At 34.4% G+C, this 12,514-nt stretch overlaps 1 protein-coding gene across 1 annotated transcript; it reads right to left on the bottom strand.

Annotated features, from left to right (window-relative positions):
- Positions 1-1,013: 1,013 nt before the first annotated feature.
- Positions 1,014-12,196, bottom strand: stap2a (signal transducing adaptor family member 2a). Its single transcript, XM_016499532.1, has 11 exons — positions 11,802-12,196; positions 10,117-10,188; positions 8,803-8,922; positions 7,185-7,241; positions 5,400-5,551; positions 4,692-4,823; positions 3,575-3,644; positions 3,364-3,466; positions 3,165-3,260; positions 2,541-2,672; positions 1,014-1,650 (listed from the first exon to the last, which is right to left on the bottom strand). Exons 1-11 carry the CDS (start codon positions 11,901-11,903, stop codon positions 1,595-1,597), a joined length of 1,092 nt encoding a protein of 363 aa, XP_016355018.1. The 5' UTR covers positions 11,904-12,196; the 3' UTR covers positions 1,014-1,594.
- Between the last annotated feature and the right edge of the window lie 318 nt (positions 12,197-12,514).

Here is a 12,514-nt window from a genome sequence, read left to right as displayed (position 1 = left end):
GACAAATGTTTGTTCTTTTGCAAATATGTTCTTCTTCTTCTTACTTGAACTACTACACTCTCATGGAATTCTAGTAATCAAAAGGTTTATACTCACCACAAAATGTATACTGAAGATCTCCGTGTTTTACTGTTAGTAACGTTTTCAGTCGCAAGATGGCGGCAATGAGCTGTTATCATGAAAATATGGCCGCGGACAAACATGTAAAACTAGAACAGCGGGTGAATTCTACAAAACCTTCCCTTTAATTCCCATAAATATCACAGTTATAAATAACAAGAAATTATTTTAACATCACATGAAAACATATCTACAAAGTCACAGTAGCACCATGCATGTTCATAAAACCGATAATGACAGTTGGTCGATCAGGAACACAAATGCAACCGTCTCACAACCCATCAACAAACGCTTAAAAGTCTGAGAAAAACTCACCTCTAAAAGGCTAATTTGTCCTTTATATTCAAATACCATTTTATGAGAGGAAAACCTGCTTCATAAACTTGGAAGTTTATCCTGCAAATGTGTCCAAAAGCATCATACACATTTTAAAACATAACAGGTCTACTGAGACACTAGGAAGCAGGGTCAAAAATTAACTTTTGCCACACCTCTGTTTATGGCCACAAATAATTCCTAATGGCCATAAACTGCTTCATATTCATTGAGGGAAAAATATATCTGATCCAGTCACGACAGTCCTTTGAAAAAATAAAACCAGCTGAAACCAGCCTAAGATGGCTGAATCATTTTAGCTAGTCTTATAGCATCATAATAGCTGGTTTTAGAAGCTTTAGATGGTTTCTTTACAGCATGTCACTTTCAGCAGTGAGAGTCAGTCTTACAATTCAATTTAAATCATGTATTAATTTCACGTTCCTAATAAAGTTAGCATTTTTATTTGCAGTCCTGTAGATCAAACAGCAGAGCATTGCACTAGCAATGCCAAAGTCATGGGTTCAAATCTCAGAGAATACTGATTCAAATACAATCAAAGTCACTTTGGATAAAAGCATCTGCAAAATGTATTTGCTTTTTATTAACCCAATTTATATGCACATTTGGTGCTTGGCGAGTGTTAATTTTGGACCCTACCTCGAACCATACCAGATTCACATTCATCTGAGCATTTAGATCACTTCTCTCCAGTTCACAGTTAGTGTTTGATTAAAACCAGTAATACAAGTCCTTCATTTTAAGACGAGTTTGATGTGCTTCTTTCTTAAATGTGTGGAAATGTCCTATGTCCTCTCGACTCATGGTTTGACAGTAGAAACCTGAGTTAAGGTCTAATTAATAGAATAGAGAGAGTAAGAGGTATAGAGAATCTTGGCTCAGATTTTTCCCATTTAAATTTCAATAGTCTCAACAGAAATGGCATCATTCTGTGACGGCATTATTATGAGGCAGGATAAGCTGGTGGACCTCCGCTCTCGTGTTATTAATAGAGCCAAATAAAGTGGCATTGTTTCAGTCACACTGAGGGAAGAATGTCGATTACAGGGAGTCCTTGTCCGTTCAACAGGACATCAGTCTTTATTGGAAGGCACTGGAAGAATGAGACGACGAAGAGTGGGCAGAAACGAGGAGGAAATCACTCTTGACTGGTCCGTCTCTTCTCCAGCGTCTGTTTGAGCTCGTCTGTGAGGCCTGATGGGAAGAAAACTTATTAGTCATATTTTAAATATACAGTCATATTTTCACCCTCATGTTCAGTTAATATTGATTTTACTTTCAGTATGTCTGGGGTCTGTGAGACACCCCTGCACATGGGAAAAAAATATAAAATACTGTTGAAAAGTTTGAGTTATGTAAGATTTAATAAATGCTTTTCAAAAGAAGTGTCTTCTGCTTACCAACGCTCTTACCAATGCATTTATTTGATAAAAAAAATGGTAAAAACAGCAATATTATGAAATATTATTACATTTTAAAATAAACGTTTTCTATTTGAATGTTTTAAAATGTAATTTATTTCTGTAATGCATGATTTTCAGCATCATTACAGCCTTCAGTGTCACATGATCCTTCAGAAATCATTCTAATACATTGATTTGCTGCTCAATAAACATTTCTTGTTATTATCAAATTTTGAAAACAGTAGTAATGCTTAATATTTTTGTGGAAACTGTGATTAAAATGTTCACAATTCTTTAATGAACAGTTCAAAAGAACTATTTATTTGAAATAGAAATCTTTTGTAATATTATGAAATGTCTTTACTGTCACTTTTGATCAGTTTAATATATCCTTGCTGAATAAAAGTAATTTCTTAAAAATAAAAAAAAATATTCCCAAATCAGTGGTGGTGTACAATTAAATATTAAAATATGTAAATAATAATTGTTATAATTATATTATTAAATACTGATTTTCCTTCTAATATTATTTCATATAATTGATATTGTTTTTTTGGTACTATGGTGATATCAACTGTTTAAGTCCATTTGTTCAAAAACAATAAAAATCAGATCCCCCCAAAAATGTTAGGAAGTTGAAATTTTATAAACCGTTTTGGAGCTGGAGCCCGGGGGTCTTACTCTGAGAGAGCGGTGAGGGAGACAGAACCAGCCTTCTCATGGAGTTGGACGGAGAGCCAGACGGGGAAAAGGATCTTGGTGAGGAACTGGGAGATCTCATCTGTGACCGCAGCGACCATCTGTCTGTACCTACTGAACACACACACATACAAACTCACTCACTCACTCAGTCTAGAGAATCTGGGGTGGGATAAAAGCATTCACTAGTTCACATCGACATAGTGTGCAGCCCTACATCTGATGTTCACACATAGCCAGCATTTTCTCAGTGTTATGCAATTCCGCCACAAATTGCTAAAACACACAGATTGAGACTTGTTTCATACTTTTGCAACAAGAGCCACTACAGCATCCAAGTGCAACTGCTCCTGCATGTTGTTTGGCTTGAGCATTGAAACTGGCATAATAGACTATTCATTATATTTGTGCAAAAAAGCATAAAAACCTGTGGGGTTTGAACCTTCGACCTTTTAGTCAGCAGCTCTTTTCTAGTACTATTTTAACCACTAGACTACACTATCATATGAACCTGCAGCAATGCTGATATATTTTCTGCCATTTAACTCTCAATATATGAACAAATGGCAGCAGATATAGTTGTGTGGAGCATGAGATGTATGGTACCTTGTTTAGGTGGCAGTGATGGAGCTCGAGAAAGAGGTCCAGTGGGAGCACAGTGCAGGGTTCGCTCTCCATTCTCATCATTGGACGACACAAACGCTACAGGAAAGATACATTTAGATGCCGAATTAAGAATGTCTTCATTTATGGTCAGATGTGCAGATTGTGAGCATATTTATGTATGAACGTGTTTTTGACATACTGATGTTCTCCTCATAAGGCTCTTCTAATATAAAGGGCTGAAGAGTCCCGGCGGTTTTCTCCACAAGTGCATTGATGACATCATACAGTGTGGGACAGGGGATCTGCAGGAAGAGACAAAAAAAAAATTACAATAAAATGAGGAATGAGATTTTCCTAAGGTTGGTGTTTTCGCATAGATTCTCTTTATTTAGAAAGTCATTTTCACATACTGGGTTTTCCACATCGATAATGTAACCACCCTGCTGCTTCTGTGTCACTCTGTAATGCCTGAACACTGATCTGAAACAGAAAAAAAGAGAGAGATAATTAACATATAAAGAAACCAACACAATGACTCAATTCTGATGTGTACTGACATCCAGTGCAGTACTACTGTTACTGTCAATTGAAACTAAAACGATTAAAAATGGTCTTCGCTAGTTAAAATAAAGCTAAAATAAAATAGAAATAGAACTGAGAAATGTCACCCTGGCTATTATCAGAAATAAAATATGTTTAATTTGTACTTAAATGACTAAATATAAAATAAATAAATGACAAAAGCACACAAAAAATATCTAAACTAAGATTCACATAATAATATGTCATAATAAAAGCTGATTCAAAAATAATACTAAAGTACTGCACTGATCCAGTAAAGACATCATAGTGAATTAATCCAGTGAAAGTATAAATCCAGTTCACTTTGAAATCCACTGATTGTCATAATAGACTTATATGACATCATAACATCCAGTGATGATGTCATAATGTATAAACCCAGGGAAAATTCAGTTATAATGCCCATTTATACGTTTACATTGGAATCCAGTGATTGCCATAATGCCTTTATGATGACATAAAATCCAGTGATTTGATGTCACAATGGGCACTTATGATTTCATAATGAATTAGTCTTAAGAATTAATTGCACAAAGCCCAGTGGAAGACAATTAAAGATGCCAGATCAGTCAAACAAAAAACAAAAAAAAGTCAACTATAATTAAATTTCATTTAGTAGTGAGAAATAAAGATAATTGTTTTCCACTAATATCGGAGCCTGCTTTGCATATTTTATGCTCTATTGGTCTCATGTGCACTACATTTCATGAACACTATTTTATATAGTGTGCAGAGTTGCCATCATTTGCAAGCGTCTAATTTAGTCATGAGGTTCAATGAAACCAATGAGGTTCAATTTGGTTTTGGATGCCGTTTTAGAAGTCAGCTGTCTATGTAGACAGCAAGGCAGCTTACTAGGTTTTCGAACAGAGCTAAAGTGTATTTTTTGGTAGTGTTCTCAATGATAAATCATACTAAGAGAGAGAGATGTTTCAGTGTTTTTACCCGTTCAGGTCTTGTCGTGTTGTGACGGCGAGTGAAGATCCGTCCCGGCCTGGTCTGAGCAGCATGTTCCCGCAGTCTGGATGTCTTTCTAACAGCACCTCAGCTTCAGTACGAGACACAGGCCTGAAACACCTGCCAAATAACAGACAGAAGCACAACTACATGAACATTTATCTCAAGCATCCACTAAGAATGAGATTATACACACCAGTTAAGCATATAGTAGATTTTGGTAAAGAAAGCCTAAAAACGACTAGGATAAAAAATAAAATAAATGCCCTAATCTCAGCCGAACACTATTTTTTATTGACAAAACATGACAACAGTAGCAAATACAGTCTGTCAATAGATGAGAAGTTATAAATAACACATCAACCACATACCTCATAAAGCATACACCTTCGAAAAAAACTGTATAATCTCTAAAACATCACATATATTAAGAGTTTGGCTCCATTTTGTAGTTCTGCGAACTGACATATGAAATTAGATTGGCATTCAAGAGACTGTTTTTATTGATTATTTTTATTGCTGCGCAGGACGCAGAGTAAATCCATGAAATTTATCATGTGCTTTATCAGGCAGGCAGAACTCCTTTAGAAAAGTAAATGCCCTACTCCTAAAAGTGATGCTTTAGCTATGTATAAACACTCAGACGCTCAAGAATGTCTCCCACAAACACACTCGCTCACATAAACAGATACTCACGCAGGTATTTCCCCCACCAGCGGGAGCGAGAGGGGGGACGAGGGGGCTCTGGAAGACGCTCGTGCCTTTCGACGCATTTTTTCTTTCTCCACGACTTCATTCAGCATGTGCAGCTGCCCGGGCAGGAGGGTGAGAGTCGTGGGCACAGCCAGCTGGAATCAAACGCATAGCATGTGTCTTTCTGATTTGCACGGTTAAATATACCATCCATAGTGATGCTTTCTGCACGGGGACTCTGATCTCTTTATCTATAAAAACAGAAGCGTGTGGGAGGAGTTTTGGTGGTGTTCAACTACAGCCAGTGGATATGATGGTGATATATAGTTTTTATAACACCTGCTCATGTTTTATGATGACCGGAAAATTGACTTTATTACACATCTAAAGTCCAACAAAAACTGATTTAATAATAAAATAGATAATAAAAGTTAAAAATTACATTTCTTGAGAAATCTGAAAAACATCCACAATACTGTCAACAATATAAGATTTAACAAAGTCTACAATAGTCTAAAAATTTCTGTTTTCCCAAAAAGCTGTTTCCTGTTTTCCCAAAAACAAAGTTTGTTACATTGACTCGATTGTATTTCAATGGTTATTTCTAGTCCCAAAAAGCATCCATGTAAAGTAAGTGAATTATTAAACACTTCATATGACAAGGATCAAAACAGAGTAAAAGAACAATATATCAAGACAATCGATATTTGATTTCAGCTGAAAATGATCTAGTGTCAATTGCAAAGTCTACCAACAGAAGTGTCAATAAATGGTGCAACTAGTGTCATGTGGATATATTTAAGTAAATATTCTGTTAATATTATCTAAGCAATAAAATGTCATACAATTTTCAGAATTGTAATTTTTGGATATACACTAAAGTGATTTTTTGAATGTTTCTGAAAGTCCCTTATGCTCACCAACACTGCATTTATTTGCAAAAATACATTAAAAACAGTAATATTGCAAAACATTATTATAATTTAAAATATCCGTTTTCTATTGTAATATATTTTAAAATGTAATTTATTTCTTTGATCAAAGCTGAATTTTCAGCATCATTACTCCAGTCTTCAGTGTCACATGATCCTTCAGAAATCATTCTAATATGCAGAAGAAACATTTCTTATTATTATCAATGTTTATCAAACAGTTGCCTGCTTCATGTTCTTGTACATATACATATATATATATATATATATATATATATATTCTCTTTTTTTCCCCAAAGATTCTTTCCAAGATATTTAGAAATTTCTTGTAAGATAAATGTCTTGATTTAATGTGTTTTTGTGAAATAAAATCATTTACTTTTACTAACAAAAAAAAAACCTACTGATGCCAAACTTTTGACCAGTAGTGCATATCAAAATAATATCAGCTACCTTGCTCTCTAGATAAACATATCAGCGACAAAACAAACCATAACAGTCGACCAAATCTTTCCTAAACCAAAAGAAACAAAGGTATCTGCTGCATTAATTGAACATGGTCATAAAACGCAAACTCTGCAGTTCAAAGGTCTCAGATCTCAACAAACTCAGAACAACAATATTATTCAAGATGGTATATAGAATAAGCCTGACTGGAATTCATTGTTCTGCAGGAGAAGCTGTTAAGTGTTTACTGACATACAGAACTTGACCTAGAGTTTCTAGGGTACAATAACATAATGCTAGCACTAAGTAAACATTTACACAGTTTTTACTGTGAGGCAAAAACTCATCTGTGAGACTAAAGAATGTGTCAACTTCTGTTAAAAACATTTCCTCATTTGATTGAACTTACATCTACGACCGAGTAAAGAAAACCTTTCCACAGCTCACGCGCCTCCAGATTCGGTGCCTGAGAAGAAAGAGAGAGACACTGACATTAATTATATTATTAATAACTAAAAATTCAATGCAATATTTCCTTACACTACTGCATTACATTAGAGACACATAGTATCTCACAGACAGTTAGATCTCTATTTACATTTATTGATTCAATCAATGCTTTTATTCAGCAAGGATGCATTAAATTGATCAAAAGTGACAGTAAAGAACTTACAATGTTACAAAAGATTTCTATTTCAAATAAATGCTGTTCTTTTGAACTTTCTATTCAACCAAGAATCCTGAAAAACTGCATCACGAATTCCACAAAAATATTAAGCAGCATAACCGTTTTCAACATTGATAATAATAAGAAATTTTTCTTGAGCAGCAAATCTGCATATTAGAATGATTTCTGAAGGATCATGTGACACTGAAGAATGGAGTAATGATCCTGAAAATTAAACTTTGCATCACAGGAATAAATTACATTTTAAAATATACTTAAATTAGTACTGTCAAACGATTAATCGCGATTAATCGCATCCAAAATAAAAGTTTTGGTTTACATAATATATGTGTGTATACTGTGTATATTTATTATGTATACATAAATACAAACACATGCATGTATATATTTAAGAAAAATATGTTATGTTTATATATTAAATATATTTATATATAATATAAATATATAATGTATATAGATGTAAATATTTTCAAAATATATACTGTATGTGTGTGTATTTATATATACATAATAAATAATCACAGTACACATACATATATTACATAAACAAAAACTTTTATTTTAGACGTGATTAATCGCGATTAATCGTTTGGCAGCACTAATTTAAATAGAAAATGGTGATTTGAAATTGTAATAATACTGTATTTTTGATCAAATAAATGCAGCCTTGTTTGGACTTCTTTCAAAAACATAAAAAAAAAATCGAACCGACCCCAACCTTTTGAATGGTAGCGTAAACATTTGTTTTTGCAGTTGTAAGTGCATTAGTATTTGTGAATTAAATTCTCACAGAAGTTATTTATGTTTTTCTTTGAGGTATGGAAGGGCTGCTCATGGGGTTTGTAAGAGGAAGTATCGAAGTACAGTGTTTTTGTACCTCTTTGTGAAGGTAATCTCTATACAATCTCTCTAGCAGACCTCTGATCGGCCCTGATTCGGAACGCAGAGGGTTTCCTGAGCAAAGCCTACAGCACATTCAACACTGTTGAGTCTTGACCTGACCATAATATGACCTGGAGCTGTCTGGAACTCTTACTACTGGCATCAGATGTGGTAAAAATAAACAGGAGTAAAATAATGGCCTGTGAAAGCGAAACTATATTGCATTTGAAGAAGTTTGTGAAGACTGAAAGACCTGCATTTGCTCATACAGGAGTGCGTGAAGGTTGAGATGTGCATTAGGAGTGTAACTGACCAAGCATACAAACTGGAGCTTATCGTTTCAAGAAAGCTCTTGCTATTTAGTGTGCAATCCACATCAGAGGGTCTGTGAACGGTCTGTGGGTGTGAGGCTGAGATGAAGGGCATGAGGGGATACTGACAGACATCTGATACTCACAGTGAGTTTGATTTCTCCATCTTTCATGCGGAGGTTCAGTCTGGCTGCCTCCAGATTCCTATCACGACTTGGGTCATCGATCAAAGACACAAACCCACTCAGATCCAGCTTCTCTACATGCTAATCAGAAAGCACACACATGCAGAGCAACATTTAAAGGAACAGTTTACCTAAAAACGCCTTAATAATCCTGAATGATTTTTGTGAAACACACAAAAAAGAGATTTTGGGCAGAATTTCTAAAGTCTATTATTTCATTTTTTTTTTCTTCTTTAATAAAGTAAGTAAAATAATAAAATAAAATAAGTTCAATTAATACATATTTAAAAATATGTATAAATAATCAAATTTGAATAATATTATATTATTAATAATAATAATAAAAAAATATATTTTTATTATTTAAATAAAAAGCAATATAATAGATTATAATATATATTAAATAAAAATGTACAAAAATACAGATTTTTTTTATAAAAAACTGTTTAATACAATTATTATTATTAATACAGATCACAATAAAATTACAATAATAATATTTATGGCTCTCTTAATTTCTTTGCTTTCATATGTTAAACTATAAGACCTTTTGCTTTGGAGGAAATTGTCTGAAATATAATTGAAAACATTTTTTTTTTTCACAATTTCCACAATTCACATGGTTAATACTTTTTCTGGTTGTAAAATTCAGAAATACATATAAATACAAGAAAATCACATGACTGTTTTTGAAGCCTCGCATTTTTGTTATTGTTCAGTGCAAAACAGTAGCTTGGACATTTTGCCTAAGATCTCATTTTGTGTTTCCCGGAAGAATGATAATCCAGGTTTGGAACAGCATCAAGGCGAGTAAATGATAAAAGCATTTTTTTTATTTTTTAGTAAACTATTCTTGTAATATTAAAAAAAAACAACAACTATGAATAACACACCAGAATAAACACTTTATAAGTGATCACATTCCGTGAACATCTATGTAAATATTAAGCTCCCACACAGTGTGATTTTCCAGCAAACTTTGCATGTTACTACTTATAGATAAAGCTACCCATCCGCAGCTGAGGTTCTAGAGGTTGAAACTGCTATCTCCATGGGTTCAGAATGAAAATCAATACTGAAACCACAATAATCAAGTAGTGTCTGATAAAACTCCTCTTTGCCATCTGCTCTCTCATGGCTGAATGCGCTTAATGAGATGGTAAGGTTACGATGGACTTCAGACTTGAAGGGGATTTGCAGAAGAATGTCCTTCTAGATCTAGATACTAATGCTCCACAGACTGATAGAGGATTAGTCCCTGTATATATCACTTACATTTGTGTCCTTAGGGTTGTTGAAGAAGTACAGTGTGTTTCCACATAAACAGGTCCATAAACGCCGAGCTACCTGCATCCAAAGAGAACAAAAGCCAAATTTCCATATCTGGTCTTTAAGTAAATATGAATATAAAATGTGCATGTTATAACTCAATTTGCAGTATAGTTGGACATTATTGGGCTATATAAAGGCATAAAAGTGACAATAAATCTTCTCTTTCTGAAGTCAGGGTGATTAAATGCATGTTCAGGGCTCGAACACATAATTTTGACATGCTAATTCTCTGACAGCGCAGCAAATGGCAGTCATCTCTGCATAGATTACTGCTCTTCTGTCTGTAATTCTCTGCTCTGTCTGGCTCAATCCTGATCTCTGTGGCAGCTCATGGCTCCCCGGGGCATGGCTCTCACACACACGCATACACACACACACCCCGACCCGGAGCACAGCTGTCCTAAATCTGAGACCCACCCCCATCACACACGGTGCACCTGAACCCCTCTCAATATTCCCTCCTGAATATGCAATCTGGGATTAATTTGTGTAAGTGGCACTTTGTCAACAACATTTTTTCTTTAGTATTGAATTAAAATATAATATTTGTCTGTACATTGCATCGTTTAATAGCTATTGCATATTTAGAGTTTTACATACTCTCTAAAGTGTATATTATATATAAAAATAGAAAATATAATGTAATATAATAGAACTATTCATTTGGTCACTTAAAGGGAAGATTACATTTTATTCATTACTCACAAAGATGAAGTAATACATAAAACATTTGCCTGCACACTGTATTGATTAGTAAATATTATTGCATATTGCGTTTTATAGTGTGTGTGTTTATATACTTATGTATAAATTTGATCTATTATGCATAAATATTGTGTGTGTATATATATATATATATATATATATATAAATAAATGTAGTGACACCAAAAAATAATATAGATATTACATAAAGAATATTATAATAAAATATAGTCCAGTAATATCTAGAAAGCATATTTTTTATGGATATAATGCTGAAATAAGTCAATGAAATTAAACCCTTATTTTGCATAGTATGAACTTAATTTACTAAAATGTGCATGCGAAACGGCAGTATTTATTAACCAGGTTAATAAGTTCGAAGTGTCTCAAAGTTACATGAAAACAGAATTCGCAAATGTGCACTTTGGTAAAAGTCATGCACTACTAAGAGCAGATAACAGCGAACTCGCTTCTAAATGTAACATGATAGATGCACTGCAGCAAGAGATGCGTCTTTCAATGAATGCCTGATGATTAAAACACGTGATGGATCATATAAATCACACACTTCGGACTGCATGTGGTCTGCATTAAGGTGTGTCCACTACCAGAGCAGCTGAGAAGCAGCAGAGAATTTAAAGCACCGACAGACAAAAATAAGCTCACATATGAGTTATGGCATTTAAAGAGCTGTCAGACAGCGGCATAACGCATGGCACAGAGAAACGCCGGCTCATTCATCCATTAACGTTACAGTAGAAATGCACAACCAATATTTGAGTGGCCACTTGGCAAACGAAATAATATTCAGACAGCTGATCCATGCAAACCTCGCCCATATCCACACAATATGCGCGTGCGGCATATGCCATGCATATTGATATAATCAGATCAAGTGTTTGACATGTCATAATGTCCGCTTACCTTCTCTTTCGCTCCTCTTTTCTCCAGGTATCCCTCGTAATAACAGGGCGGCAGCTGCGCTCTCGTGCTCCCGGTGCGAGGATTCGCGGGCGCTACCGCCATGATTCGAGCAGCTCTGCCCGGTACTGACACACACACACACACACACTCAACAACACACACAGCAGCGGGACAAAGAGCCGCTGGATGATGCTACTGACCGGGAAGCGACACGCCTTCTTTGGGCGAGAGATGGATGGCACTGGATATGCGTGATTAATCTCGTCACTGACACGCATTCAGCTGCACAACACGACAGAGACTCAATATGGCATCTGTGATTACATTATGACCCGCAGGCGCTCGCTCTCAGGAAAACATCTCCGTTATTTGGTGGAAAGTATAATTGTAAGGTTATAATACTGCTCGTTTATTAATGCCTATTTCGAAGATGAGAGTTAATTCTACTGTAATTCAGTTTGAGCTGAAGGTTATATTATATTATAAACAATATTTTATATTAGAAATAAAAGTATTAAATTGTTATGATAAAACATTACGTAAAGAACATTTTTATATTATGAATAACATTATAGTAGACTAATAATAACAAAATGTTTAAATGGATACACAAAATTCTATATAAATTACGATTAAAACATGATATAAAATTGTTTTTTTGTTCTAACAATATATATATATATATATATATATATATATATATGTGCGTGTAT

Source organism: Sinocyclocheilus anshuiensis, unplaced genomic scaffold (genome assembly GCF_001515605.1).
Source record: "Sinocyclocheilus anshuiensis isolate Anshui unplaced genomic scaffold, SAMN03320099.WGS_v1.1 scaffold1910, whole genome shotgun sequence".
Classification (NCBI taxonomy): Eukaryota; Metazoa; Chordata; class Actinopteri; order Cypriniformes; family Cyprinidae; genus Sinocyclocheilus; species Sinocyclocheilus anshuiensis.
This window is presented reverse-complemented; position numbering and strand designations above follow the sequence as displayed.

Coding starts and splice junctions, on each gene's coding strand:
- stap2a (XM_016499532.1), bottom strand. CDS start 11,903: ATGGCGGTAGCGCCCGCGAATCCTCGCACCGGGAGCACGAGAGCGCAG. Junction 7,242..8,802: donor ATGGAGAAATCAAACTCACT/GTGAGTATCAGA, acceptor CTTTCTTCTCAG/GCACCGAATCTGGAGGCGCG. Junction 4,824..5,399: donor CTGGTGGGGGAAATACCTGC/GTGAGTATCTGT, acceptor GTTATTTGGCAG/GTGTTTCAGGCCTGTGTCTC.